This window comes from Sceloporus undulatus, chromosome 6 (assembly GCF_019175285.1).
Source record: "Sceloporus undulatus isolate JIND9_A2432 ecotype Alabama chromosome 6, SceUnd_v1.1, whole genome shotgun sequence".
Lineage (NCBI taxonomy): Eukaryota > Metazoa > Chordata > Lepidosauria > Squamata > Phrynosomatidae > Sceloporus > Sceloporus undulatus.
Window position 1 is genome coordinate 115,781,037 of NC_056527.1, and position 25,813 is coordinate 115,806,849.

Here is a 25,813-nt window from a genome sequence, read left to right on the forward strand (position 1 = left end):
CCCTTGTGCTTGGCTGCTTTCTTCCCCATGGAGAATGAAAACTGCTCTGCCTCCCAGTCTTTAATCACCTGGGGCCAGAAGCAACAAGGCTTTGAAAGGGAACTCTTTCATTCAGTGAGAGCTTCCCTGCCACTGAGCAGCCACATGACTGTAGCTTCTATTCCTTCCGTGATTGTCAAATCCAAATCTCTATGTCCTCACTTGTTCTCTCCCCAACATCCTCATGATAGGAAATTTTCCAGATTTTGGTAGAAAAGCTGAACCTAATTTGTTCCACAACTCAAAACAAGTGAAATACAATAACATCCAGAATCCACAAAGCAATGATACTTTTATTCGTCCAACCAAACCACATAAAATACATGATTTTAAGTGTCATAAAAGTTTGCTTGACCAAAGGTATCACTGTTTTGCAGATTCTGAATGTTTTTCTACTTCACTATGTGGCCAGCATGGCTACCCCTGAATATGTTTCCTCAAAACAATTAAATTTTCCAAACCCTTAAGATCAGAAGGCTGAGAAGTACCTATTTTCTGTTTGTCAAAGGCAGCACAAATTCCAAGCACAACTTGGTAAGTTACTCTTAGTTCTTTAAACTACAATCCCTAGACTCCTCTAACCAGTAGCCAATACTGGCTAGGGATTCTAAAGGTTGTAGTTTAAAAGCATAACTTTTACAAGCTCAGAGTCCTAAGATTTCAGGTTACTTGATCCTTCTTTTATATGCCAAGCCTGAACCCTGCTCCAAAGAAGGAACATCACTCATAAAGACTGACTGTAACCCAGAGGCAGAAACACAGTTCTACTTCCCAGTTTCTTTACCAGAAGACAGCCAAATGGAACTCACCATACATGTTTCTTTTTGAGTGTTGAGTTCTTTTGTTAGGCTCTGCCCACCACTCACACCAGCCCAGTCCGTGGGTGCTCCTGTTGGCCCTGTTTGGCTGCTGGCAGCCACTTCTTGGCGATCACACAGCTTCGGCATCTCTTCCATCTGCAGCAGGTTCAGTTGTAATGGGGAACTGCAGCGCGACTCAAAGAGGGGTGACTCAGGCCGCTCAGGCTGACTCACTGAATGTGGGGTGGAGGAGCGAGATGGTGCCTGTGTCCCTGCCTCAGGCCCAGGAGTTGCTGTGCTCCCTCCTGGCTGGGGGGCAAAGGGGAAAACAGGCCCACCAGGGAAGTAGGACTGAGGGAGAGGGCTGTTCATCTGCGGGAAAACATAGTTCGGCAGGACTAAGGCCACCATGGGGGTGACCAGAGGAGCAGAGAACTGGGGGGCAGGTAGAGTGTTTTGAGCAGGTTCAGCGGTTGAGGGTGCAGCAGGTCGAGGGGGAAAGACAGGAATTGGGTAGGTGGGCATGACAGTCGGGTAAGGCATAGTGGGGAGGCTGGCCTGTGAGTTGCCTGAGGGAGGCCAAGAGGTGGTGCCAAGGGCACAAGGGAGGTGGGAAGGAGAGGCTGAGTTCTGGGGGGAGCTGGTGCTGTCTGAGGACTTGTTCTGCTTGATACGCTTGGCTTTGGACTTCCGGCTCCTTCCACGACACCCTGTGCCTCGGGTGCCCTGGCGGGGACCTTTGGGGTATCCTGAGGGACCTAAAAAAAAAGAAGGCAGGGTAAGGAGAACGGACTCCCTTCAAATTTTCATTTTATTTTACGCTAATCTCAAAAACAATAAACGACATCACATTTTAACGAAAACAAGAATAACTAACACAGGCAGAAGCAAAAAATATATAGGATAAAGCACCAAAAAGTAAAAATACTGTGTCCACAGCTTTTCTATATCTGTACCAAATATACCTTTCATTTTAGTTTATAACGCTTCTTTTCCAAATCTTTATTTCTCTAGATCTCTTTCATATGAGATCTACATGAACCTATTTCACAAAATGTCTTGCCAAAGACAAGAGGACTCGACTTGGCAGTCAAGAAAGGACACACTTACTTCAGCATGGTGTCCCAATCCCATTCATACCCTTGAATCAGCCCCCAGGTCAGAATTACCTCGGTTGGCATGGGGCCCAGGATGGTGCCGCTCCTGCCAGCTGAGCCCTGAGGGCGAGTTGAAGACATGCAGCTGGCTGAGGTCCTTGAAGCGTGTGAGGAAGGCCTGCTCCTCCTTCTGGGTGTGGATAGAGAGCACTTCTTTGGTCAGCCCCACCTTGCGGTACTGTTGCTCCCGATCTGGGGTCATACTTGGGGGAGGCACTGGAGGGGTTGCACTGGGCGCTGCCTCCTCCATCATTACAATATCTGCGAGAGAGACACAAAATGCAGAAGGACATGATTAGTCTGACAGCTGCTTTCTCCTCACAGTAATCTGTTCCATAAAAATATCTGTATTTAATTATTAGCATAATATGCAACCATTCTTACAAACAAACTCACAAATGGACACAAACACACACACACACACAAAACTGCCATCTCTCAATGCATGCTGGGATCTACCCCCCCCCCCCCCCCTCTGATTAATCAACACCAGTCTATGTTACTAACTGCATGCTCCACAGCATCCAACCCAGCTTCCAATCTCAGGCACTGCTGTATTAATAAGATCTCATTCATATGAACGTATTGCTCATTAAGGAAACAAACGGGGAAGGGAGGATTAGAATCTTTGCTCCAACGATGCTGCAAGCCCATCTCTAGCAATTTCCTGACATTTCCAGCTGCCAATCACTCCTGTTGCTTCCAAACAGCACAGGGGTTAAAAATAAAAAGAACAAGGCAACCATAGACATTTTTAGAATATGTTTCCAAAGTTAAAAGTTTGGAAAAAATTGCATCCTGGGATAGGGAAAAGATTGTGAAGATATGGTTCCTGTTTAAAATATTCTTTGGTTTAAATTTCAGGCAGATTTGCTCGCTAGGAAAAATCTATAACATGAACTGTGCCTATTACTAAAAAGGCCACTTTTGTATTTCAAGTGTTTAAACTTTCCCCCCTTCTGACATGATAAATTTGTACCCACAAAGGCTCAAAACAAGAGGTTAGTTCTAGCAGCTAACCATTATAAGAAAGCAACCCAGGTGAATGTTCTTCTTGGAAATTAAAGTATGCTGAGCTGGAACTTGCTGGAACATACTGTTATGTCACAGAGGGTGGATGTTAAAAGAGCCAAGTGAGTCATGTCTAAGGAGAAAGATTGTTCTGACGATAGAGGCTAAGAAAAGTAATGCAGACCCCCAAAGGAGAGGCATCACTGCAAGAAGACAATGCTGCTACCATCTTCATACTCTGAGGGGGATGAAATGTAATCTTGGAACTGGTCCTTTTAGCCCCATCTTGACAGCCACGGTAAGTTAACAAGAAAGATAGGATCAATACAACACTGTGAGCTGCAATGTTCCAATTGCTGTTAGCAACTGAGGGCAGTCAGATGGAGACAAAAGAAAGTGCATTCAGCAACAATCCTGAGTATGATCCCATGTGTATATACCCACAAGGGCAGTAAGTCTGCAATGAAGCCACCAAGGGTGGTGTAACATTGAAAAAAGGGACAGAAAGAAATTAAGCAGAATTTCTTCAGACTGCCTGATCTGCCTAAATTCCACTGGATATTACCATGCTATTGAAAGAAGTGGAAGGCAGAGCAGTGCAAGCAGAATAGAAGAAAAAATGAGACAGCATTTGAAGCCAGTCTAGATGAAAGTACAAAGCCTGCCCCTCTCTGTCTCTTCAGCTAACCCTGGAATGCCATGGCAGGCAACCTCATCCCCAAGAGGGCAGCACAAACGGAAATGCTGAAGCTTTAGAAGACCTCTCCCTGGTAAAGGGGGCCTGATATTCCACCTAAGTTGAAGTTGCCAAACAGGAACCAAATGCCCCACAGGCTGATAAGAGCAGAAATCCAAAAATAATTTCAGTTTTCCCTAAGAAAACTTTTCTGCTACTGCCCTTGAAAATGTACAGATTGGCCAGTAACAGATTTAAAAAGAAAAAGCGGAGAGAAAATAGCCCATCTTCAAGCTGCAATGGGTAAGAGCTAAATGCTTTCCCTTGCCTAACTAAGTCCCCATCTGGCTGCCTCAGGTCAAGTTTGTGGTTGACAAAAGGATGGAGGACACTTATTCCCACATTTGTGGCCATTTTCCACTTCTGGTCCTCTGAAAGGAAACATTACATGAAGAAGTAGTGTGGGCCTTTTCCACCAGCTGGTCAGAGATTCCAAGAAAACTCCTATACAAGACATGAAGAATGGGGAAGGGGAACTGACTTTGAACATGAGAGGTTCAATGTTGCTCTTAAATGGCTGGTAAGAATCTGAAAGGTCCATTTATGTCTGGAGTTATGTCTGCAAAATGACCATCAGAACATCCAGTGGCAATGAATTCCAGGAGCCAAATACGCACAGCATGAAAGGGATCTTCCTTTTCCTTGTGCCTCAAAGCTTCAGGAAAGCAAGAGACCTAGGTCACAGCGGAAGCAGTGATGGATCCTTCAAAAACCCTCCACCCACTCATTCCATATTCCCCCAACATTAAGCTGCCCACCCACCCACTTACTCTGCCCCAACCCTTCCCACCCACTTCCCATTGCCCAGAAAAATCCATCATCCCCCTCCCATACCCGACTCGGGAGGCTTCTTGTCTCCCACGTGGACGATGGTACTGCTGAAGCTACACTGACTGGTCACGGAGACCACGCTCTCGGCTTTGCTAGGCAAGGCCAGCGGAGTCAGCGGGCCTCCCGCCACGGCAGCTGCTGCCGTCCCAGGCTCTTCCCTCTTGGACTGGCTCTCCTGGGTCGATAGCATTTCCTCCGGTGCATCTGTTCAAAAAGACAACGGTGGATTAGCATTTGGAGATGGTGCAGTGAATTTGAGGGCAATGGGGGTGAACGGGCAAGGCTGGAGCATCTAGAGCCCCCCCTCCTCAAGAGTGCCGACCGGCATGAGAAGGACGTCAAGGAATTTGGAAGTTCAGCCTGGCTGGGTCCTGCTTGGCAGAATTGAAAGGGAAATTGTGCAGCAGGAGCACAGGGAAAAAGCACCCGTCTGGCTGACCGCCAACATCAAGAGCCCTTCCAGCTATGAGTGGGCAGCTCAGCTTCCTAGAATGGACCCACTAAACCTAATACCCCCTCCCCCTTTATACAACAGCCTTAGAGCCAGAACAAAGATCCAGATTCCAGGTAAAAAGAGTCAGCAAAGCTGGGCTTGCATAGAGGGGAAGCAGGAAATCTGTCTGCTTTCTTTTATTGAGGAGGGCATGCAGGAAGGATGGAAATAGCAACTCAAGCAGGACACTAGAGATTGCTATGAAGTACAGAGAGGGAGAGGGAATCACCTTTGCTTGAACAGGCTGCCTCTTCGCCAGCTTTTTGCTTGTCGTCGTCAGAGTTTGAGGATGTAGTATATGAGGAGGAGCCACATTTCCGCTTCACGCGACTTGGAATATAGCAGCTCTCCAGATATCTATTTTAAGGGAAGATAAAAACAATAATGCAGAGCAGAGAGAGATTAGTAGAGGTGAATAGCCTACACCTTGGGGGAAACTCAAAAAACTATATCTATCTCTTCCACATCACTATTTGCAGTCAGAAAATTAGAAAAGTAATAGCAGGACTGGTCTCAAATAGTAACAGGAGATCCAAACAGGGAAGGAGATGGTGGGCACATTACAGATTCACAGAGCTATTAACCAGACAGCCTTTTAAAAAACACCACTGAAGAGTTCTGTGTAACCCCAGGGAGGAACCACCACAAGTAATATCACTTCACCTGCTCTGCATCTCTAAGACCCTAACCAAAAATCTTGGTATACTGTATATACTCGTCTATAAGTAGTTTAGCAAGAAAAAGCCAAGCAGAAAGAGTCCTAGGTGACTGACTGATACTGCTGTTTAAGAGTCCCCCTCCCGCCTACACCTCTGGCTGAAACGAAAGCTGAAATGATGAAAAGCATCAATGAGAGTCTCTCTTGTCATACACATACACACACATACACACTGAAGGAGCTTCCAAGTTTTACCCTCGACCTACCATGGGTCATAGCAAAATCCATAATTTTGGCCCCAAAACCTGACCTTGACTTATGAGGTTGACTTATAGTTGAGTATATACAGTGGTTGTTTTCAGATAAATAATTCCTTCCAGCAAATTCATATTGGTCTAGTGGTGAATCAACTTAGGCTCAAGTACTCTGTTTCCATTTGACTTGCATATAATTCTTCTCTATGGTGGAACAGTTCCTTGAAATCCTCTTCAGACCTCACCTTATGATGCCATCCAGGCAGTTGATCTGCTGGTAGGAATAGTTGGAGGGCTCTTTCCTCACCGACTCCTCAGAGGTGGCTGCCTTCCCTGACCTTCTCTCCAAGTCCTGCAGGGTTTCCAAAGGCTGGATGCTGCGGCTGATTGGCACTTCCAGAGCTAGAAAGGGACAGGCAGGAGAAGGAGTGTGAGAGCTACAGCTGATGCTCCTCACAGCAGAGGGGAATGGCAAGCTCCCTTGGCAGCCCCCCACCAACTTCTGTCTGCCAAAGCTCCATCAAGCACTGCCAGGAGATCTTGTCTTTGGCAACTCCCATGTCAGAAATAAGCAAAGTGGCAAAAGGAGAACCCAGAAGACACAGGCGTCAAACATAAGGGCACAGAATAGCACTGGGATGGGAGTGCTGTTAGTTAAAAGCAAACACAAGTGGCTGCTGATCATCTCACCTTGCTGGGAATGTTTGGGAGGCTGTGGTTTGACTCTGGATTCAATGAAGACCTGCTGGCCCTGGTTCTTCACCATATGCACATCTTTGCAGATCTCCTGGAAAGTCATCTGGGATCAAGACAAAGAAATCATTCGATCAGCTCACAGGCTCCTCCACAAACTCCTCTTCCCCAAGGTGAAGCCATTTCAGGAGTACCCAGCTCTAGTATACATTTTCCTGTCCACAGGAACCTGTGGGATGAACCTCCAATTGTTCCTTTTCACCTAACTTTACAAAACTCTTAAGGGGTGTGTATATTGCAGTGATAATTTGCTCAGGTACTTGGCTGGGCAATCTATTTATAATGTGCAGCTGGACTCTTGTCATCATCACACTAAATCTCTTGCCTCTATTAAAGCTAAGAGGCACATTTCATTCATTTTCCCCCCACAAGTCATTACTCCCATATTACAGATGGGAGCAGAGTGAAATTTGCCTGGTGGATGCAAACAGAATGCCAAGTCTTCCAGAACAAAAGTCAAAACTCCTCATGTAAACTTCGGAAGCTTTATTGTTACTGTGTACCTTCAAGTCATTTCCAATTTAGGGCACCCTTAGGTGAATTCATCACAAGATTTTCTTGGCAAGATTTGTTTGTGTGTGTGTGTGTGGGGGGGGGGGTTAGCCGTTGCCTCCCTTTGAGGTTGAGGGAGTGTGAATTGCCCTAGCTGAGTGGAATTCGAACCCTGGTCTCCAGAGCTGTGGTCCAGCACTCAAACTAGCACACCACACTGGCTCTCCCAGAATCATGTGCTCCATCTGAATAAGCCCTCTATGATGGACACCCCAACTTCTACTACACTCACCGGCCGAATTGCTTGTGCCTCCTCATTAGGGATACTGTTGCTGTCGCTAGATGAGGCGATGCTCAGGAACTGCTCATGAGAAGCATTACTGCCCATGCTGCAAAGACCTGCGGATCCATTGCTGTGTACTGGCTGCAAAGAGGGAGACAGAGCAGGATAATGACATGGAAGAAGAGCTGAGGCTTCCAGGAAGGAGAAGCCAAGCAAAGGAGCAGGAGGGAGTTCCTCACCTGTAGCAGGAGTCGGTGAATCTGCTCTGACAGTTCCTGGATGTCCATTTCCATTGGCTTTGCCTTCGGGACCTTGGGGGCTGTGAAGACGTCCTCATTGAGGGGGCCACTGGAGAATGCAAGTGGGAGAGGAATGGAATCAGAGGGGTGTAAGGCTTTCTTTCAAGAAGCAAAGAGATTCTGCTTTGGGGCATTCCAGTCATTGCCCTCTCCTCACTATTTTTCAGTTACTCTGGCCCAACTTTGTGATTGGGTGGGCTATAAATACATATATTATTACTATTATTATCTTTGCAAGCTAAGAAATCCCCTCTGCAAGTCCTCAGGCTCATGAGAGCTACATCTTTGTCAATCCTTGCCCACCTGCCACCATTGCTGCTTTCATCTTGCCCCAAAGGAACATCCGGCCCTGTGGAGCAGAACCAAGTCACCTTCTGTTCTGCAATCTAGCAGATTATGACAAGAAACATTCTACTTCTGGCTTCCTCTGGCACATAAAAGCCATCCCTTCTCTTTCTCTCCAGGATAGCTTAAGTTTCCCATTTTGAAATAAATCTGTTCCTTCACCACTTTATAAACACACATACACACTCCAGGGACTGGCTACTCACGTCCGCACTTTGTGCCTTCCCATGATGAAAGAGACTTTGCGGCTCCAGGGGTTAACGAAACTGGACCAGCTGGTGTCAATGGTGACGTATTCACCATTGCAAGCACAGAAACGAATGGGTGAATGGTCAAAGGGCTGGCCGCCATACTGCAAAACTGAGAAATAGGAGAGGGTGAAAAGAAGGAAAAGTAACCAGTATTACCATCAAGGGGCCTTTGGGCTGGAAAATTGCTTTACATAGAATTTTGACTCAGGAGTGAAAATTTCAGATAGATTATTTACTAGATTTCCTAATGAAAACTGACAATTGGATACAATCAGATAGAGTTTTAGGTCTGCAAAAACAAACAATCCACCCTTCCCTGTCCTACTGAGCTCTTTGGTTTTTATGCTTACTTTTTTTGTGTATGGCCAGCATAAGAGGCCGATCCTCAGGGTGCAGGTAGAAAAGGACAGGGGTTCCAATCAGGTCCTGAGGAAGATAGCCTAGCAGAGGAGCAGCTCTTTAAAACAAAAAAAGGAGAAGAAAGTGGTTGTAAACAATCTGCAAAAAGAAGGAAAGGAAAGGAAAAACTATCCTCTGCAGAACTTTCATTATCATAACTCTACAAGTGGAACAATTCACTCAGATGGTTCAAGTGGAACAGAGCCACATACAACAAAAGTTTTCGCCTATATCCTTAGCCTAAAGTCTGACATGGGGAGAGCAAGATAACAGATGTACAATTCTTCTCTTGCTTCCATGAAATTTGGCATTCTTGCTCAGGAGACACCTCTCTCAAGCACAGGGGGAAATGCACCTTTTAAGCTTTTCCACTTCTAGAAGACAAAGCTAGAACTACCTGCCAGGACCTCTCTCCCCCCATACATCACCTCATCTCTCCTGTTTGAATTCCAGATTCTTACCGTTCATCCACATCCTGAAATAGACAGCTGGGGGTGTGTCTGGTGGTGAAGATTCTCTTATCAGGGGGGATTCTGGGAGCTAAAGCATAAAGCACAACATAGTTCAAGGAAGGCATTCCAGGAACCAAAGACTAACATAGACATAGACAATCAGGCTTTAAAAACTTTTGCAATCTTTCTGGTTTTTCCTCTCCATACTCTTATAACCCCAGCAAACTTCCTGGGGATATCCCAGATTCTGGCTTCTCCAAACAACTAAAAATCTGGGGCTGGGGATGGAGGCCTTGGGAGTTTTCTCTTTATCTTACAGTTCAGTCTTCTTCCACTTCTCCCATGACAACTCTCTCCTGCCATCTTGTGGTCAGACTGGACAGCACATGGTTTAAATTTAATTCCAAAATGGGCTCCAAGCAACAAAAGGCTGTTGTAAACTGAAATGAGCAGCTAAGAAGGGACATCCTGATAAAGGAGAAATAGCCAGTAAGCTGTAGGCTGCTGAAGGGGCATCTGTTTTCCACTCTCTGTCAGAAATCTTTAAAAAAAAACAACCTGTGGTAATAGTGGTGGTAGTTGTTACATGCCGCCAACTCAGCTTCAACCTGTGGCAAACCTATGAATGAGAGCCCTCCAAGAGCTCCAGTCATCAAGAGCCCTGTTCAGGTCTTGAAAGCTCAGGGCTGCCACTGGCTCTTTCATGGAACCAATCCATCTGTAATGTGGCTTTCTTCTTTTCCTATTGCCTTCTACCTTTTCCCAGAGTGAGAATATTTTCCAAAGAATCTGTTATCTCAAGATATGTCCAAAGTAAAATAGCCTTTTGTTATTTTGGCTTCTACATACTGCTTGGAGAGATGAATTCCCCATATCTCTCTCCCACACACTCACAAAACATATGCTGGCTCTCTCTTACCTTCATAGCCTGAATGAATGCGCTCTGCAATGAGCAGGCAGCAGGGCCGTCCCTCGGCACTGTCTGAGTCGCGCACTTTGGTCAAGTAGGGGGTAAGCCGGAAAGGGTAGTAGCGCAGTTTGCGCCCGCTCTCGTGGCCTCCGCTGAGAAACAAATGCCTGCAATAAGACCAGAGGCCAGAGGAGACCAGGACAACCAGGAGGGAGCAGAACAGCAAGAGACCAGACGTGGTTTGGGAACCTAGGAGGCCACATGAAATGCCTGTCCACCCGCCCCTCACTCCACGCTTTCCACCCAACCGCCCTGGGTTTGGAGGATGCCAAAGTCATCCATGAAACAGAAAGAAGGGGGAGGGAGGGAGTAACTGTTCCACTTTGTCACCAGCTAAATAGTGGGTAGGAATTCTCTCTACCCAGCTGGACTCTGGGGCATTTTCTCTTTGTGGCCTTTGGCTAAGTTTATCCTTTCTGTAAAACTTTTAAGAATCCAGTAAAATTCTTGGGTCTCTTCTGGCCACAGTCATTATTTTGTAGAATGTTTAATCAGGATTTTTTTAAAAAAATCAGGTTCCCTCTGCTATGTGCAAAGTTCAAATCCTGCCATCTTCAAGAATGCTATGGATGTAACCAAAGGGTCTGATGAAGACAAAACTCACCTGATACGACAGAAGACAGATTTCTCTTGGGTGTAATCCATCGCAGCAGCTGCTAGAGGAAAAGATTTAGTTGGAAGAATAGGGATCAACTGAGATACATTTGAAAACAGTTCTATCTTTCATTTGACATCTCCCCATTCCACACACACTGTCTCAGCTGCTTCAAGAATTAATATCTTTTTAAAAACACTTGCCTTCCTCCCCTCCCCCCCCAAAGGATTTGGAAACAACTTGGGAAAAATATATCACAAGAATCCAAATAAAGAGAACTCTTGCCTGCTACTCTGAGACCCTGCTTTGGGATACATGCCAGCTTGTACAGTGCAGCAGAAGCTCAGATACAGCTAAGACACTCACTTGCAGAGGTGCAGGCACTCCAGGAGGGCAAGTGGTATGGCGCTGTAGATCCATAGAAGATGCTGACATCTTGTGGAGCCAGGAACTCTGCAAACTTGGCCCCCCTTGAAGACATCTTTTTTGCAGCGGAGAATGAAGGCTGCCTGGTCCGAGATGTAGACAATTTCCCCAGTGATGAAAGAAACGGCCACAGAGAAGGTATCCTTCCAGAGCAAAACAGAGAGTATAGTATCATGGAAGCCATTTTAAGGAGGAAATCTCCCATCCCTCCAAATGTGGTGGAGTCAGTGTGCTACAGTGGTTCCACTGTTGGAAGTAGGATTCCGGGAGACTAGATTTCAATCCCAGCTGTTTCCACTGGCATGAAAACCCAATGTGTGACCACAAGTTTCACTCTCTCAGCTTCAGAAAAAATCAATAGCAAAGTTCCTCTAAATAAATCTGGCCAAGGAAACCTTAGGCCAGACTGTCAACTACGTACAACAGAAATGTGGACCTCTGCATGTTAAAGGACTGCTGGTATAATCTGAGTTTATTCCTGATGTTTCGCCAGCATCTGTGGCTGGCATCTTCAGAGAATCTGAATTCTTTAGTTTGTTTTGAATACTCAACAGATGCCTTAAAAAAAATTTTTTAAAGAAGGCAAATGCCTAGCAGTGACTACTGGCCACAGCTACTTAAAGGGAAACAGCATATCTGGGGTACTATAAAGTGGGAAGAAACAATGGAGAATGGCATTCTGCTTGTGAACATCCCAGCAACTTCTGGCAAGTCCCTCTGAAGATGGCAGGATGCTAGAATAGATGAGCTGTGGTCTGACCCAGTAAGGCAAGGGTCAACAGCTGTGTCGACAGTGCCGTCTCTGAGAATGTTGAAGGAGGGGACATGTGTGTCCAGGTGAATGCTTGAAACCCATGCTGGATTCCCCAGAGACAATTTTTTTCAGTGACAGATGCAAGACTTCATTGGAGGGAAACAGAGAAAGCAGCAAAGGGCAAGACCATATACTCACAGGGTTTTTGAGAGTGTACTCTGAGGTGATGTTTTCTAGCTCCTCAATAGTGCAAGAAGACATGTCCAGATTGCAAGGGTGGCTGTCATCAATGGTCCACTGCTGGTAGTAATCCTGGCTCGCTAAAGAAAAGGAAAGCAAAATTAACAGGAGCACCTGAGTATCCACAGACAAAACACTCAAAGTCCTAAGACACCCAGCAAAGGAACGAGTATTTCCAGACTACTGTGCTTTATAAAAGGCAGTTAAAGACACAGATCACAGAACCTACCTTGGACCTGTTTGACACAAGACAGTGCATACTGCAGGGTGGCCAAAGTCCCTGACTTGCCCTTGCTGCGTTTCTCAGAGGGCAGCCGGATCTTCATCTCCTTCAGGGCCTTCATCAGCTCTTTCTGGGTCTTCACTCGTGCAGACTGTTCACTGCTGCGGTGGCGGGAATTAAAACACACATCTCAAGTCATGACGGCTGCAGTAGCAGATCATATCCCCTTGGAGTGGTTCCCACAGATTGGCCGAAATGACCTTCTCAAGTCCCTCTCTCCTTGTCCAACTGATACATGTGCGTACATGTATACACACCCCTCCTCCGAGGGCCTGATGTAGAAAGAAATCAAACCAACTCAGAATTTGTTGGCTAGATTTATTTTCCAAAAAAGTCAAAATGCCAGTCTGGAGTTAAAAACCTCAAACAAAACTTATATAGTCAACTTTTTCCCCAATTCAATTTTAGCTGGGCAATCCATGTAAAAGACCCTTCTCAACAGCCTCTCAATTGTGCATATTTCCAGTATGATCAACTTTAAAGGAAAGAACATGAAAAATGGATGCACATTTTAAAGATGATCACCCACCCTCCAACAAACATTTCAGTTGTCCATTCTAAAGAATTTGGTGGGTTTTGTTCCACATATCTAAATATGGCCTCCCAAGAGAATATAAGGGCCAGTACAAACCGGTGGCAAAACACCGCCCCTCTTTGCGGTGTAGAATTGCCGTGGCAATCAAACTGCAGAGCAACACTGCACAGCAGTGTCACAAGCACGAAGGGGTGCCACCGTGATGCTACTTCTGGCCAGCGACGTCTGTATGGATGGGAGGCCACCATGATGTATTAGGGTTTGGGAGTGAGAGGTCGCTGTGCGCTCCCAAACCCTAAAACTGCCACTGCCATGCCACAAAGTGCCCATGTGTACCAGGCCTAGGATTGTCCCCCCCGCCACGCCCCATGCTTACCAAGCCCTTGCTTACCTGCAACCGCTGGTCGATGGGTTGTCTTGTTCAGAGCTTGCACTCAGAAGGCTGTAAGCAATGGAGCTGCTGGGAGGAGATGGACTTTGGGAGTTGGAGCTGAGGAGAGATGCAGAACACAGGTTTATTTAGCCAATCTGGGAAGCCAGTGAAAGTGTGTTCTGTGACAAATGATGCACGCTAACACAATAAATCCACTGACTCCACAAGGGACTAACTTCTCAAGCTGTTGGGGCAACCACCACATTGTCATACACAAAGAAAGAGTGTAATGGATGTTCACTAAGGAAAGGAAAGCAACAATCCCTACCTTGTTACCCTCTGGATATGTTGCATAACAACACTCATCCTCTCCAGCCAAGGCTGGGGAAGGTGGAAGTTGTTATCCCAAACTTCGGAATAGCCCTAGGCCAGGGAAATGTTCACAGAACAAAGCAGAAGCACAGTGAAGAAGTCAACTACAATTAAGAAGATTTGAACACAGACTTCCAATGCCAGTTTTTAAAAGAATGTTGCTCTTAAAAACAAGGAAGTTCCTAAATTTTGTTCTTCGTAGGACAACTGCAATTAGAATTCCCTGCCTGAAGAAGACCAGCACTACTCTCACCCAACTCCAATCCCAATGCATAGTACCTCTTGTTGCTTTCTGTGGTCTCCAGCAGGGCTGAGTCTTTGCCGTTGCCACTGCTGTGGGAGCTGCTGTGGGAGTCACCATGTGACTCATTGCCGCTAGAGCCATTGCTATTGATGTCCATATCATCATTGGCTTGGCCTTGTGCTTCACCCCCTCGCTGGGCCCTGGCTCTCCGGGGGGCTCCAGAGCTACTGCCTCCGTTACCTCCTCCACCCTCAAAGGGGTTTTGCCCAGGCTCACAGCCAGTGGTCATGATCAGTTCTGGGGCATGGGTCTCTTCAAGGAAATGGAGGGAAAAGGTGGGAAAGGTTGGAAATCCACCAACTGCTGAAGCAGAAGACTTTTCTGGAGAAAGGGGATTCCTCTTTAGCTTGAGTTATCCAAACAGGTGCTTGATCAAAGGAGAAAGACGTCTTAGGAAACACCTACAAGGTGAGAGTAAAGGTACAAAACAAAGTGTGAAATTAATTCTCTAACAAGTGGGGATCAAATGGGACATCAAGTATGCTATGAAGTGAGCCCCAGGTGCCTGCATCAGACACAGTGGGCAGGTGCTTCTGGATACAAAGCCTGAAACATGAGATTGGCTGCCTTGGAAAAGCTACCCTGATCGCCTGTTGTGGTGAACCCTCCATGTGGAACTGTGGGCAGAATCTGGCTGCCAAGTCACTAAATAAGTCACTCAATAAGCATCAGGTGTCTCCTGCTACAGGCTGAAGCCAAAACACAGTAATGGCATCAATGGCCAATTTTATCTGACCTAGTATCAGAAGCAATCACCAACCTTCTTATAATGCACACAAACTAGCATTCAGGTGTTTGAGAGGTGAAGATGTCACAAAGTTATTTTGGATGAGCTACAGCTCCCAGAACCCCCTTCTCAGCCAGCTGTAGCTCCTCCGAAATAGCTTTTCTAAGTTCTATGATTGAATGGGTGGATCAACTTCTCCCTCTTTTGGATGGAGGAAATGGTGAGGGAATATGAGAGTATTCCTAAGAACTTTTTATTCCATCTCCCTTTGCCACATCTGATTTCTGACTCTTGCTTTCTGCTGGGATGTGTCAACCCTTTTCTGTTCCGTTATTCTTCTGTTCTTTCACATCCCATTTCTCCATCAGAGAGCATACTGCAATAGTCAACAAACCATAGCAAGAATGGACAGCCCTTAGCAAGTGTGAAAGCTTCCCTTGCCTTTCACTGCTGCCTTACAGTTGCACGATCTGACTGCACTTTGTTGCTAAGTTGAAAGGAAAAATAAATATATAAGGCCAGGCAGAAAAGAAGGCACAGCCAAGACACGCAATTCTCCTTCTCTTCTAAATCAAGAGCAATAAGGCAGGTCTCTGCCAAGTGTAGAATGCCAAGAATTCGCTATGAATAAATGGTTTTAAAAACAAAACCAAGCATGACAGTACCAGGAATGTGCAGCTTATTGGGTCAGATCGTAAGTGGACAATAGGCTCTTAAATCCTTCCTCCTCAAGTACAAATTTCCAAACTTTCAATATTATTAACCTAATCTCCCCATTTGATGAACTGCCTTCCCAACCCCATCAAATTATTTGATTCCCCCCAAAGCAGGGACAACTTTGGGAGCATCTGCACTGCAGAAATAATCCACTTTGACACTGCTTTGACTGCCTTGGCTCAGTTTGTAGTTTTGTGAGATATTTAGCCTTCTCTTCAGAGAACTCTGACACCACAACAAACTACAAATCCCAGGATTACATTGGCTGGAACCATGATAGTTAAAGTGTTGTCAATCTGCATTATTTTGCAGTGCAGATGCAGCCTTGTCTTCAACAGCCGTCCACTTGGCAGAAATTTAACAGGAGGAGCTTTCCCTATAGTTGCACCTCCATGTTTGAGTTGCATTCACAATCCTTCACCCCCTTTATCTCAGTGTAACAAAAAGAAAACAGAAATATTGTAAACCATATCCTAACCCCTAGTATATGAAGAAACTCACTGCAGGGAGGAAGGGAGGATTAGAGACACATGCTTTGATCATTCGTTCAACTTGATTCCACAGTAAACTGGAAATATTTGAAAGGATTGGCATAGCAATCGTGGCCCAGTTCCCTCCATCTTCCCCTTTTCCATTCAGTAGAAGCCAGGTTTTTAAGTAGTATTTAATTGTATCTTAATTCCCTTGGGCCCCCATTTAAACTACCTAAGTCTAAGTGCCAGTACTTCAAAAGAAAGAAAGAAATGCTTTGCAACCTGCAACACACATGGCTCCTATTTCTCAGAAAGGTCTCTAGGCTTGACTGGCTATTGTCCTAGCTGTGCTATACTTGCCCCTTTCTAATTTTGGTTGCTTACTATTTTTAATCTAAAATACAGAACAGATTCTTGTTTACAAATGGCTTATGGCAAAGCTGATGCATCCAGTGTTCAATCTGCTAAAAGGGGTATCTCCCCTTGCCCCCAGGGGCCACCTTGGTACATCTATGCTTAGATTCCTATTTTAAAGACCATTTCTAATCGGCACTGCTCACCTTCTCCAACAAAGTGTGCACTTATGTTTTGATAGGCATCAGCTTTCAGAAGGACAAAAATGGTATTCCTTTGAGTGAAGGTAATATTATTCATCTTGCCAATGCCTGAAAGTAGGATTCTGTATTGTCCTAGTGACCACAACTACCAAGTTCAGAGGAAAGCTTGACCATCCACCCCAAATCTGTACAGCATGGCTGAGCATCTTTTAGCACTTCAGATGTATCTGGACTAAGCACAGCCAATTGTGAGGAGTGCTGGGAGTTGCAGTCCAACCACATCTGGAGGTCCACACTGCGTATCTCTGCCACAAAGAGATCACAGAAACTCAGGATCCTGGCAGATGAACAGAATGAACATTTCACCACTGCAAAAGAAGCATGCGTTTGCCCTCTCTTCTCACTTTGCACTTTCACTTTGAAGATGTTTGCATTTTTTTTTAAAAAATCCATTAAGTTTAGACTTTAGAAATGCATTCTTGAATTCTAAGCGGCAGCATTTGAAGTCAGAGTTTTACATCCCTTTGTGTTTCAGCACAAAGAAACTATCATTTTAGACCACAGTGCAAATTTGGATTCCCAGAGAGCTTTTTCCTTCTGCATGAAGCTCACATGAAATTACACTAAAACAATGAAAGACATAAAACATCTTGTCTCTTGGGACCAGAACGCCAGAATTTTAAGGGCACTTATTCAAGAAGGGATTTGCATTTTTACTAATGTTTTACTTCAATGCTGAACAGCTCGCAACAAATTTATTCCCTGGATGATACAACAGATACACAAGGCTCCTGAGAAAGCTAAACTGCAGTGGAAGTGACTTGATCAGCATTTTAAATTCCTGATAAGTTGTCTGATGAACAAAAGCAACAGAAATCCTCTTGTGCACCTTAACTGCTTTCTGACATCTGCTTTCATAAGCAAAAACCTGTTTTACAATTTCACATGACATTAAAACAAAGTTTAAGTATTGTAGATTAATCCCTTGTTTAAAAAAACATGTAGATATTTAAGAAAAAAGTATTTTTAAAAACATCCAGGTTAGCATTGCAAACAGAAGTAGTTTCTTCTTATTTTCCTGCTTCTCCTCCTCCATTCACTTACCTTTCAAGAAAAAATAAACAGATCAGTAAACCATCAAACTGCTGGTCAGTTCTTGTACCATCTGCCATAAGTTTTCCAGAAGAGCTTCAGTGGCACAGGGCAACAGTTATCATGTGCTACTCTACGAAAACAAGCCATACAAGTTACAGTAGGAGGAGCTGCTAGCGACCACAAAGCTGGGAGCTCATTGCCAAAACAATGCGGAAGTGGAAGTGCTGTAGAAACACATCGTAAGCAAAGCCACAGGTATCCAAAGAGTAACAAGCAAAATTCACACATAGTTGTGTCAGGGCAGAACAGCACAGAGGTAGCCAGGAACGGCAATTTTGAACACTGGAAGAGGTGTTTGTGTTAAGCCTCTGACGTACTATCCAAGTACAGTTATCATCACCATCATCATTATTATCAGGAGCAGCATTGTCATTATTGTCATAACATATACTTCATGGCAAACATAATTACAGGAAAAAGAACAAACATTTTCTCTTGATGCAGCCACTGCTAGACAGTTTTATCCTAGCATCTAAACTGACAAGATGGAGGTTGCAATCCACTGGCAAACCAGAATCAAACCCCTCTGTTTTGAAGTGGCTTTGCAGATATGCTTTGGACTACTATGTGGTTTGTTTGTATCAAAAACTAACAAACAAGACCCACCCCATGATTTGCCCCTGCATCCAAACTGCATGAAAATGATACCAACTAATGCTAGATAAATGGATAAAAAAGTGAATACTGATGAGACTACAAGCTTTTAATTGGTTTTGCATATTAAAAAGAAATCACAGCCTTGTCAGAATCAAAGTCTTGTGAGATGGGGAAAATGTGACAGCAAAGAAAATACATTCTCTCAAAACTAACTTGTAGTTTAGAGCCATTCCTAAGCAGTTTTAAGAGCCAGCAATGTGTTGGACTAGGATTTTGGAGACCAGGGATTATATCCCAGTTCTGCCATGTAAACTCACTGGGTGACCCTGAGTAAGTCACATAGTCTCAGCCTCACAAGAGGGCAATGGCAAACCCCCTCTGAAAAAAACTTGCCAAGAAAAACCCAATAGGCTCACCTTAAGGTTGTCATAAGTAACTTGAAGGCACACAACAACGCAACAAGAACAACACTCCTTAGGATTCAACAGAAACTCTTTGTCAAAGACAACCTACACTATGACTATCTATCAGCAAATACAAAGCCAGAGACACAGATATACACAGAAGGAACAACAGACCAGCAAGCTCTTCCTACTGGGCATTCTCCAGATGTGTTGGACTGCAACTCCCTTCAGGGGGTGTTGGGAGTTGTAGACCAACATATCTGGAAGGCATTTGACTGGGGAAAGCTGTTTCATAGTGTGGAAATCATTTCAAGGTTCCTCACCCCTTTTCTCCTTGTATAAAGAAATCAGCAAGTTACCATACTCCCCCATCTCCCTCAAATTCAAATTCTCCCACCCTTGTTCCCCATGCAAAAGAGGAAGAGAGAGAGGAAAACAAAAACGGAGGTCTCACATTTTGGACCAACCTTCATCAAAGCAGCAGACAGGATCACCAGAAGAGAACCACAAGTGTGGTCCTTTGTAAAATACACCATCCATGACCCGAAAGCTGTACTGCAGGCCAAGCAGATTCCCTCCACAGGGTCCCTCCCTTCAGCAGCAGAGAAATCCCAGAGCAGGAGCACAGAGCTGGCTACAGTCACCCTGCAGAGCTGGCCCACATCACCTTCCCAAACGTTGCCCAGCAGCCGTTCTCTCTCTCTCACTTGTGGAAAAAAGGACACTCCCCTTTTCTGCCTGCAACACATGCAAACTCATGTGCTGCCGAGAGAACCGCCTACATAGCCAGGGCAAAGCAAGGCGGATTACCAAGCCAAAAGAAAGGGAACATTTCGTTCCATGCTGGCCCACGTGACCGAGGCAGGTCGCCCGCCACTGTGGAACCTTTAGGTAGTGCAGAAGAATGCATCCACACTGCAGAAATAATCCAGTTTGACACTGCTTTAACTGCCGTGGCTCCATGTGATAGAATTCTGGGACTCATAGTTCGTTGTAGCACCAGAGCTCCATCGTATGGAGCCACAGCAGTTAAAATGATGTCAAACCAGATTATCTCTGCAGTGTGGATGCACACTAAACTAGCCAAAGCAGTACAGGAAAAGAGTGGAAGCCACTTTTGCAAAAGGGTGAGAGAGAACCTAAGAGGGTCTCTATTAAGCAAAAGACCTTCTAGTTTACTCACCCATGGAACGAAAGCGCAGGTCCTGCCTCTGCAGAGAGGTTAGCCGACACACTCCTGTGATGGGAAGAATTGGTCTCCGGTTCCTCTGGACCAGCCAGTGGTGACTCTGCTGCTGACCAAATACATCCTTTCGCCTCCAGCCCACTTGCAAAACAGAAAGTGGGGTAACCAGCAGACCGACCCACGGCTACGACGACGAGGGGCTGTGAACAGGTGGAGTGGAGTTAGCCTTCCCTTCGGAACAGCGTCTGGCTCTTAACAGAGCAGGCGGAGAAGCAGTGCATTGTGTAAGTGGAAGGCGGAGCAGGACTGGGCAGGAGTGTGGTGATGTCAGTAAGCCCACAGTTACACACTCCGCACGTGGACGGTGGTGCTGCCACCAGAGGTCCCTGGGAGGCCCTCATTGGCCAGATGGCTGGGCCAATCAGAGAGCGAGATGCCAACTGCATAATCGCTTCCACCGGAGGCCTGCCATTCACCAAGGAACCATCCAGGGAAGGGAGCAGCAGGCATGCATGCAGCAGCCTGGAGGAGGCAGATGCCAAGCCCGTGGTGGGCAGAGCAACAAGCTGAGGAACCACAAGGAACAGGCGCATATCTCAAGAAAGGATTTCCCAAACTCTGTTGTTCTTGTGTGCCTTCAAGTTGTTCCTGGCTTATGAAGACACTAAGGCCAACCTTTGCTTGGCAAGCTTCTTCAGAGGGAATCCTCTGAACCTGAGAGTGTGCAACCCAGTGGGCTTCCATGGCCAATCTAGGATTCAAACCGTGGTCTGCAAGCATCCTAGTCCAATGCACAAGCACCATGCTTTTTCTGGGACTGAGAGTGTGTGACTCCTTCAGGGTCACCCAGTGGGTTTCTATGACTGAGTCAGGATTTGGACCCTGATTTCCAGAGTCATAGTCCAACACTCAAACCACTATGCCATGCTGGCTTTCTCACTTCATCCTAGCTGCCCCAACTCTTCCTTTATTCCATTCCTCCCTTCATTTTGCACTTCTCCTCTATTCTCTCCCTTTTGCCCATCTAGTGCCCACTGTCATGTCATAGGCAGCGTTAGGTAAATGTTTACTTAGTATACATACTTTGTATGTATACTAAGTAAAGTAAATGCTAAAATTAAGAGTAGCAAAAGCAGTTGTTAGCAACAGTAACAAGTGAGATTTTCTGCATAAAGTTTGACATCACTTTTACCATGCTATGGAGTCCTGGGATTTGTAGTTTGTTGTGGCACTAGAGCTCTCTGACAGAGAAGGCTAAATATCTCACAAAACTACAGTGCCCAGAATTCACAGCATTAAGCCATGGCAGTTAAAGTGGTGTCAAATTGGATTATTTCTGCAGTGCAGATGCAACCCAGCTAGACTTTCAACATTTAAAGGGTGTCACAATTTTTACTTTGAACTCCTCCTGGTGATTCCCTTTGATGGATGGGTTTAATTTCTTATTGGGGCTAAAAAGAGACTAGGCAAAAGAATATTGATTCTATTTCTTTTGCAGTGCTGAACAATCTGGGGAAAACAGAAATACATGGAAAAGCCAGAGGGGAGAAGGAGACCGCTCACAAATGAAACAGTCATGAAAATACAACAGGGCCTCGGAGTTCATTGAAACCTACTCTGATAAGAACAAATACCAAATCCTTTCAGTAACACAAACACAAATACAAAGCACCACAGAGGTGCCAGGCATATATGCATGGTGAGGGATGAAACAAAGAGGAATAGTACAAACATATTGACTCTAGATGTATGTGTTAACTGGCCATCTCGCCTCATTACTTGGTGATAAGGCAATTCCAGCATCTGCCTGTGCACCTTCTGGGGGAAAGATCAATATTTGGTTAGCAGGTATATACAAAGAAGAAAGAAGCCCTCACACTAAAATGATTTTTGTTTTGATTGTCAACCAACGTGCTGTGACTTGGGCTCAAATTTGTCCTCCCTGCTGGGAAATTGCCAAGGGCTTCCAGGGCTCTGTAGCAGACAGAAGAAAACAGAGGCACCATTTTGCAAGCTTGGCCAGTGAGTCAACATAAATGTGCTGGTCCAGATAGCAGCCCAGTTGTTTTCAAGTGTAAAATGCCAAAGCCTGGTTATCTGAGCAAGAATCTGTTCACCACAGTGGAACAAGGTTGATTTATTCTCATTGCTGTGTTTAAAGGCTTGAAACCCTCCTGAAAAATCTTTCTAAATCCCAGCATGTGTACTGCCTGACACTTTGGAAATCTATTTTCGGTGCCTTAGTTTGCCTTCACTCACTTTATTTATTTTTCTTAAGCCCAAAGTATTTTTTACATTTTTTTGAAAGTAGACTCTGCTCAGAGACACTTTGAAACTAGGCATCTCCTTGTCATGTTCCTGTACACTGATGTCTAGAATTACATACACACGCCTAAAAATTAGGTATATTATGTAACTGTTTGTTTAGTTAGCACAAATTATTTCCATTTGTGGTTTGTGTGCATTCATTCTGAGATACGGGGTAAGGAAAGAGATGCTGTACAAGAGCTAGCATACAGGTAGAAATGTTAGCAAAAGGGGGCTTTGAGGGGCAGAAAGGCACTGCAGAATAGTACATGCATAAATGGAAGGTTTGTAGTCACTGGATGGAAGTGAATGGAATAGATTCATTTCTACGTGAAAAATTAAGCAGAAAGACACTTTATCCTCTTCCTAACCAGAAGTAAAAGCGGTAAAGATTTTTTAATAGAAAATTAAAGAAGACTAGGTTTTCCAAGAGGAAAGTAAGGCCCTTCCTTCCCACTACAAACCCACACATACACACTAGGATACAAGACAAGCAACTATTGTACAGGCATACTTCAATTAACAAAACCTTGGACAAAGAAACTCCTTTTTACAAAGTCTTTTTATGCCCATCCAGATCTCATCTTTTTTCCCCCCTCTTTGTCTGCCCTGAACTTTCTTTCTAAAAATGAGCCAACTGGATACAGGAAACTGGTGGTACTGGTTATGTGTTCATGGCTGCTAGCAGTTGGGACAAGCATGCAGGTGTGAGCCATTCATTAAAATATCTCTAATAATTATTTGCACCCAGTTCTGGTACGGCTCAGAATAGATCCCTTAAATATTTGAGGGGCACTTTCACCAGGACCTGCAGCTGTGATCACTTGAGAAGGGGGGAAATAATGATTTTGAGACTACTGTAGATCTCCAACTTCAATCAGAGAAAATAAAGGCGCAGCGGATGTTGTCTTCCACTTGCCTTTGTCTAGCACAAATTATCTAGGCTTGTGTGGAGGCTTCAGGGCCAGGAAGGATGCAAAGCCACCTCTGACAGCTCTGGCTCTCTCTGGATAAATGAGCACACACACAGGCACACCTTTATACTCTCTTAACAAAAGGCTCTCTGCTTTCCATTGTGGCAGCCTTCATCATCCGGAACAGCAGGACATCAATGGTTCTCCTATTCTATTCTCTCACACTTAAGGTCCTGGCCAAGCACCAGCAATAATGGCATTCTCCACTGGTCCTCTGATGTGCTTCCATGAGCGCTGTGGGCCTCTTTCTGACCTCTTTCTCAGTGGGAGGACAGAGAGCTCTCCTGCTCAGCCACTCATTCCAAAGCAGGCTGATTGATCAATGGAGGGAAAAACAATAGCAGAGGGAGTCACATACTGCAGAAATAATCTGGCTTGACACTGGCTGCCATGGCTCAATACTATAGAATTCTAAGAACTGAAGGTTGTTGTGGCCCCAGAGCGGTCTTATAATGGACATTTTTTCAAAACTCACCAAAAAAATAAATGCTGGAGGCAAAAAATGTCTAGATTTGATTGAACAAAAAGAAATGCCAAGAGTGTAAAAATATACAAAAAGTGTGCTCAGCTGCATCTGTAAATCAGGAAAAGCTCTGCCAAAGATAACCAAAGAAGAACACAGTCCTTTAATCCAACTACTTATACAAAATGACCGATTCAAAACCCTAAGGGGAAGCAATAGCATTTAAGCAATGACATCACAGGAAACTTCTTGTCAGCTGGAGAAAGGCACTGAAAGATGATGGACTGGTCTAGTTCTGGGATGAGTCAAAACAACAAGCTGGAAGCTGGATGGACAATAAACTGCCCATTTATAAACTCCCACAGGAGGAGACTGATAGAAAAGAACTAGGGGTCCTCATTCGGAAATAGCTGCTAAAGCCAAATGGTTAAAGATTTTAGACCAATAAAGAAAAGTGGAATTCACTACCACAAGTATATGGCTGTCAACTGGTACAATTTTAGAATTAGGATTTGACAATTAGGATTTGACAAATTCATGGATGATGGCAGTTAGTCAAAATGGATATTTAGTTCTTCAAATACTAAATGGAATTTGCAAGGAGAGAAAGGATTGTTCAGTGTCTCCTCTGCACCCTACTCCCCCCCCAAAAAAAACACAAGCAGCAAAATTCTTGTCACATCAACGTAAGTATGCCAACTATGTTCACAAAATGGAAGTGGTGGAGGAAGGAAAAAAATCCCTAACCCTGTCAACAAAACTAATTCCTCATACCCAAGGTAGGATCCCATAGCCAAGTTTCCTGCACCTGTAAACAGGAGGGTGGCAAAGCTGCTTAGCTATTCACATTCTTTGTAACAGACACTAGTACTTCTCTGGGACAGAAATATGCATACTTTCATATTACACAGCATCCTTCATCTGGGAGGATTCTGTGTAAATCAACAACCCACATAATCCCACAAAAACTACACCTCTGTCCAAACAAGTTCTACTTAACAACTTTGCACACATTCATCATATTGTAGTTGGGAAATACCATCTAATAAACCAGTCCACCAGTGATTCCAGGTCTGCTGACATGGCCAAATGTTTCCTGTATGAGGAGAGCTCTAAAAGAGAACTTTCAACTCCACAGATAGGAGGGAAGAATATACATCGACTCAGAAGCCTCTTTATTTAGTCACAATTAAGACAGAAATGGAAGAAGAAATCTTCAAAATGTGTTGTTCTAAGCCTAGGTCTTGATATTAACTGAGATCTGCAGACAGGCCTACCTCCAAAACCATGCCTCCACTCCTGCATAATATATTCACTCCCACCACAGTTATAGGTAAGACTTTCTCAATTAGCATTCTGAGCACCTCCAACCTCCAGTTATGACTCCCAAATGATTTCACAAAGACCAGAGTACTGTACTCTGATTTCTAGTTCTTTGAACAACAGTCCCGTTCCCCCAGCCCCATTCCTTCTCCAAACTCTCTAGTTAGAACCATGTGCCCCATAGACCAAGAGTCCCAGTCCCATCTTCCCCATGAGACTCATTAAACCTAGAAAGAGTACTAACATTACAACCTTGGTCCAAAACATACTGCAGAAGTAATCCAGACTGAGACGGCTTTAAGTGGCCTGGCTCAATGCTAGGGAATTGTGGGAACTGTAATGTTGTGAGGCATTTATCCTTCTCTGTCAGAGAGCTCTACAATCCCCAAGATTTCCCAGCAGTGAGCCAGTGCAGTTAAAGCGATCTCAAATTGGATTGTTTCTGCAGTGTGTTTTGGACCTTAGCCTCGAGTGTGGTGTGTGGAAAATAGGAAGGTCAGCCTTTAGTTTTCCAAGACAGGCACCTGCCCCCTCTGCTGCTGTTGCAAAGAACCAGTGCATGCTCCCGCCCTATTCTTCAACTGACTAGCTTTGGAGATCTAGCCTGTCCCCTTTGCCCCTGTTCCTCTTCCCACCATATTTCTGTCTCCTCCTTTCCCCGCCTAACTTGGCAGGCTGTCAGCCTTAACCAGAGCAAGGGCTGCCTTCCTTCCAGGGAGTGTGGGCCAAATACTTCCCATAACCAGGTCATCCATGTGGGACAGCTGGTCCTTGTGTTGTTCCTCTCCTGTCCACAGGTCTTATGTAACACTTCCCAGCCAAGCT

The 25,813-nt window shown here is 44.9% G+C and overlaps 1 protein-coding gene across 1 annotated transcript; it reads right to left on the reverse strand.

Annotated features, from left to right (window-relative positions):
• Positions 1 to 6: 6 nt before the first annotated feature.
• PER1 (period circadian regulator 1) lies at positions 7 to 20,245 on the reverse strand. Its single transcript, XM_042474495.1, is given in 20 exon segments — positions 7 to 1,597; positions 2,009 to 2,257; positions 4,578 to 4,778; positions 5,297 to 5,424; positions 6,225 to 6,381; positions 6,670 to 6,778; positions 7,517 to 7,648; positions 7,747 to 7,855; positions 8,358 to 8,511; positions 8,753 to 8,859; positions 9,263 to 9,341; positions 10,173 to 10,330; positions 10,828 to 10,879; positions 11,185 to 11,287; positions 11,289 to 11,387; positions 12,197 to 12,318; positions 12,468 to 12,622; positions 13,448 to 13,546; positions 14,081 to 14,506; positions 19,919 to 20,245. Coding segments are annotated over 19 exon segments (3,261 nt in total). The 5' UTR covers positions 14,335 to 14,506; positions 19,919 to 20,245; the 3' UTR covers positions 7 to 803.
• Between the last annotated feature and the right edge of the window lie 5,568 nt (positions 20,246 to 25,813).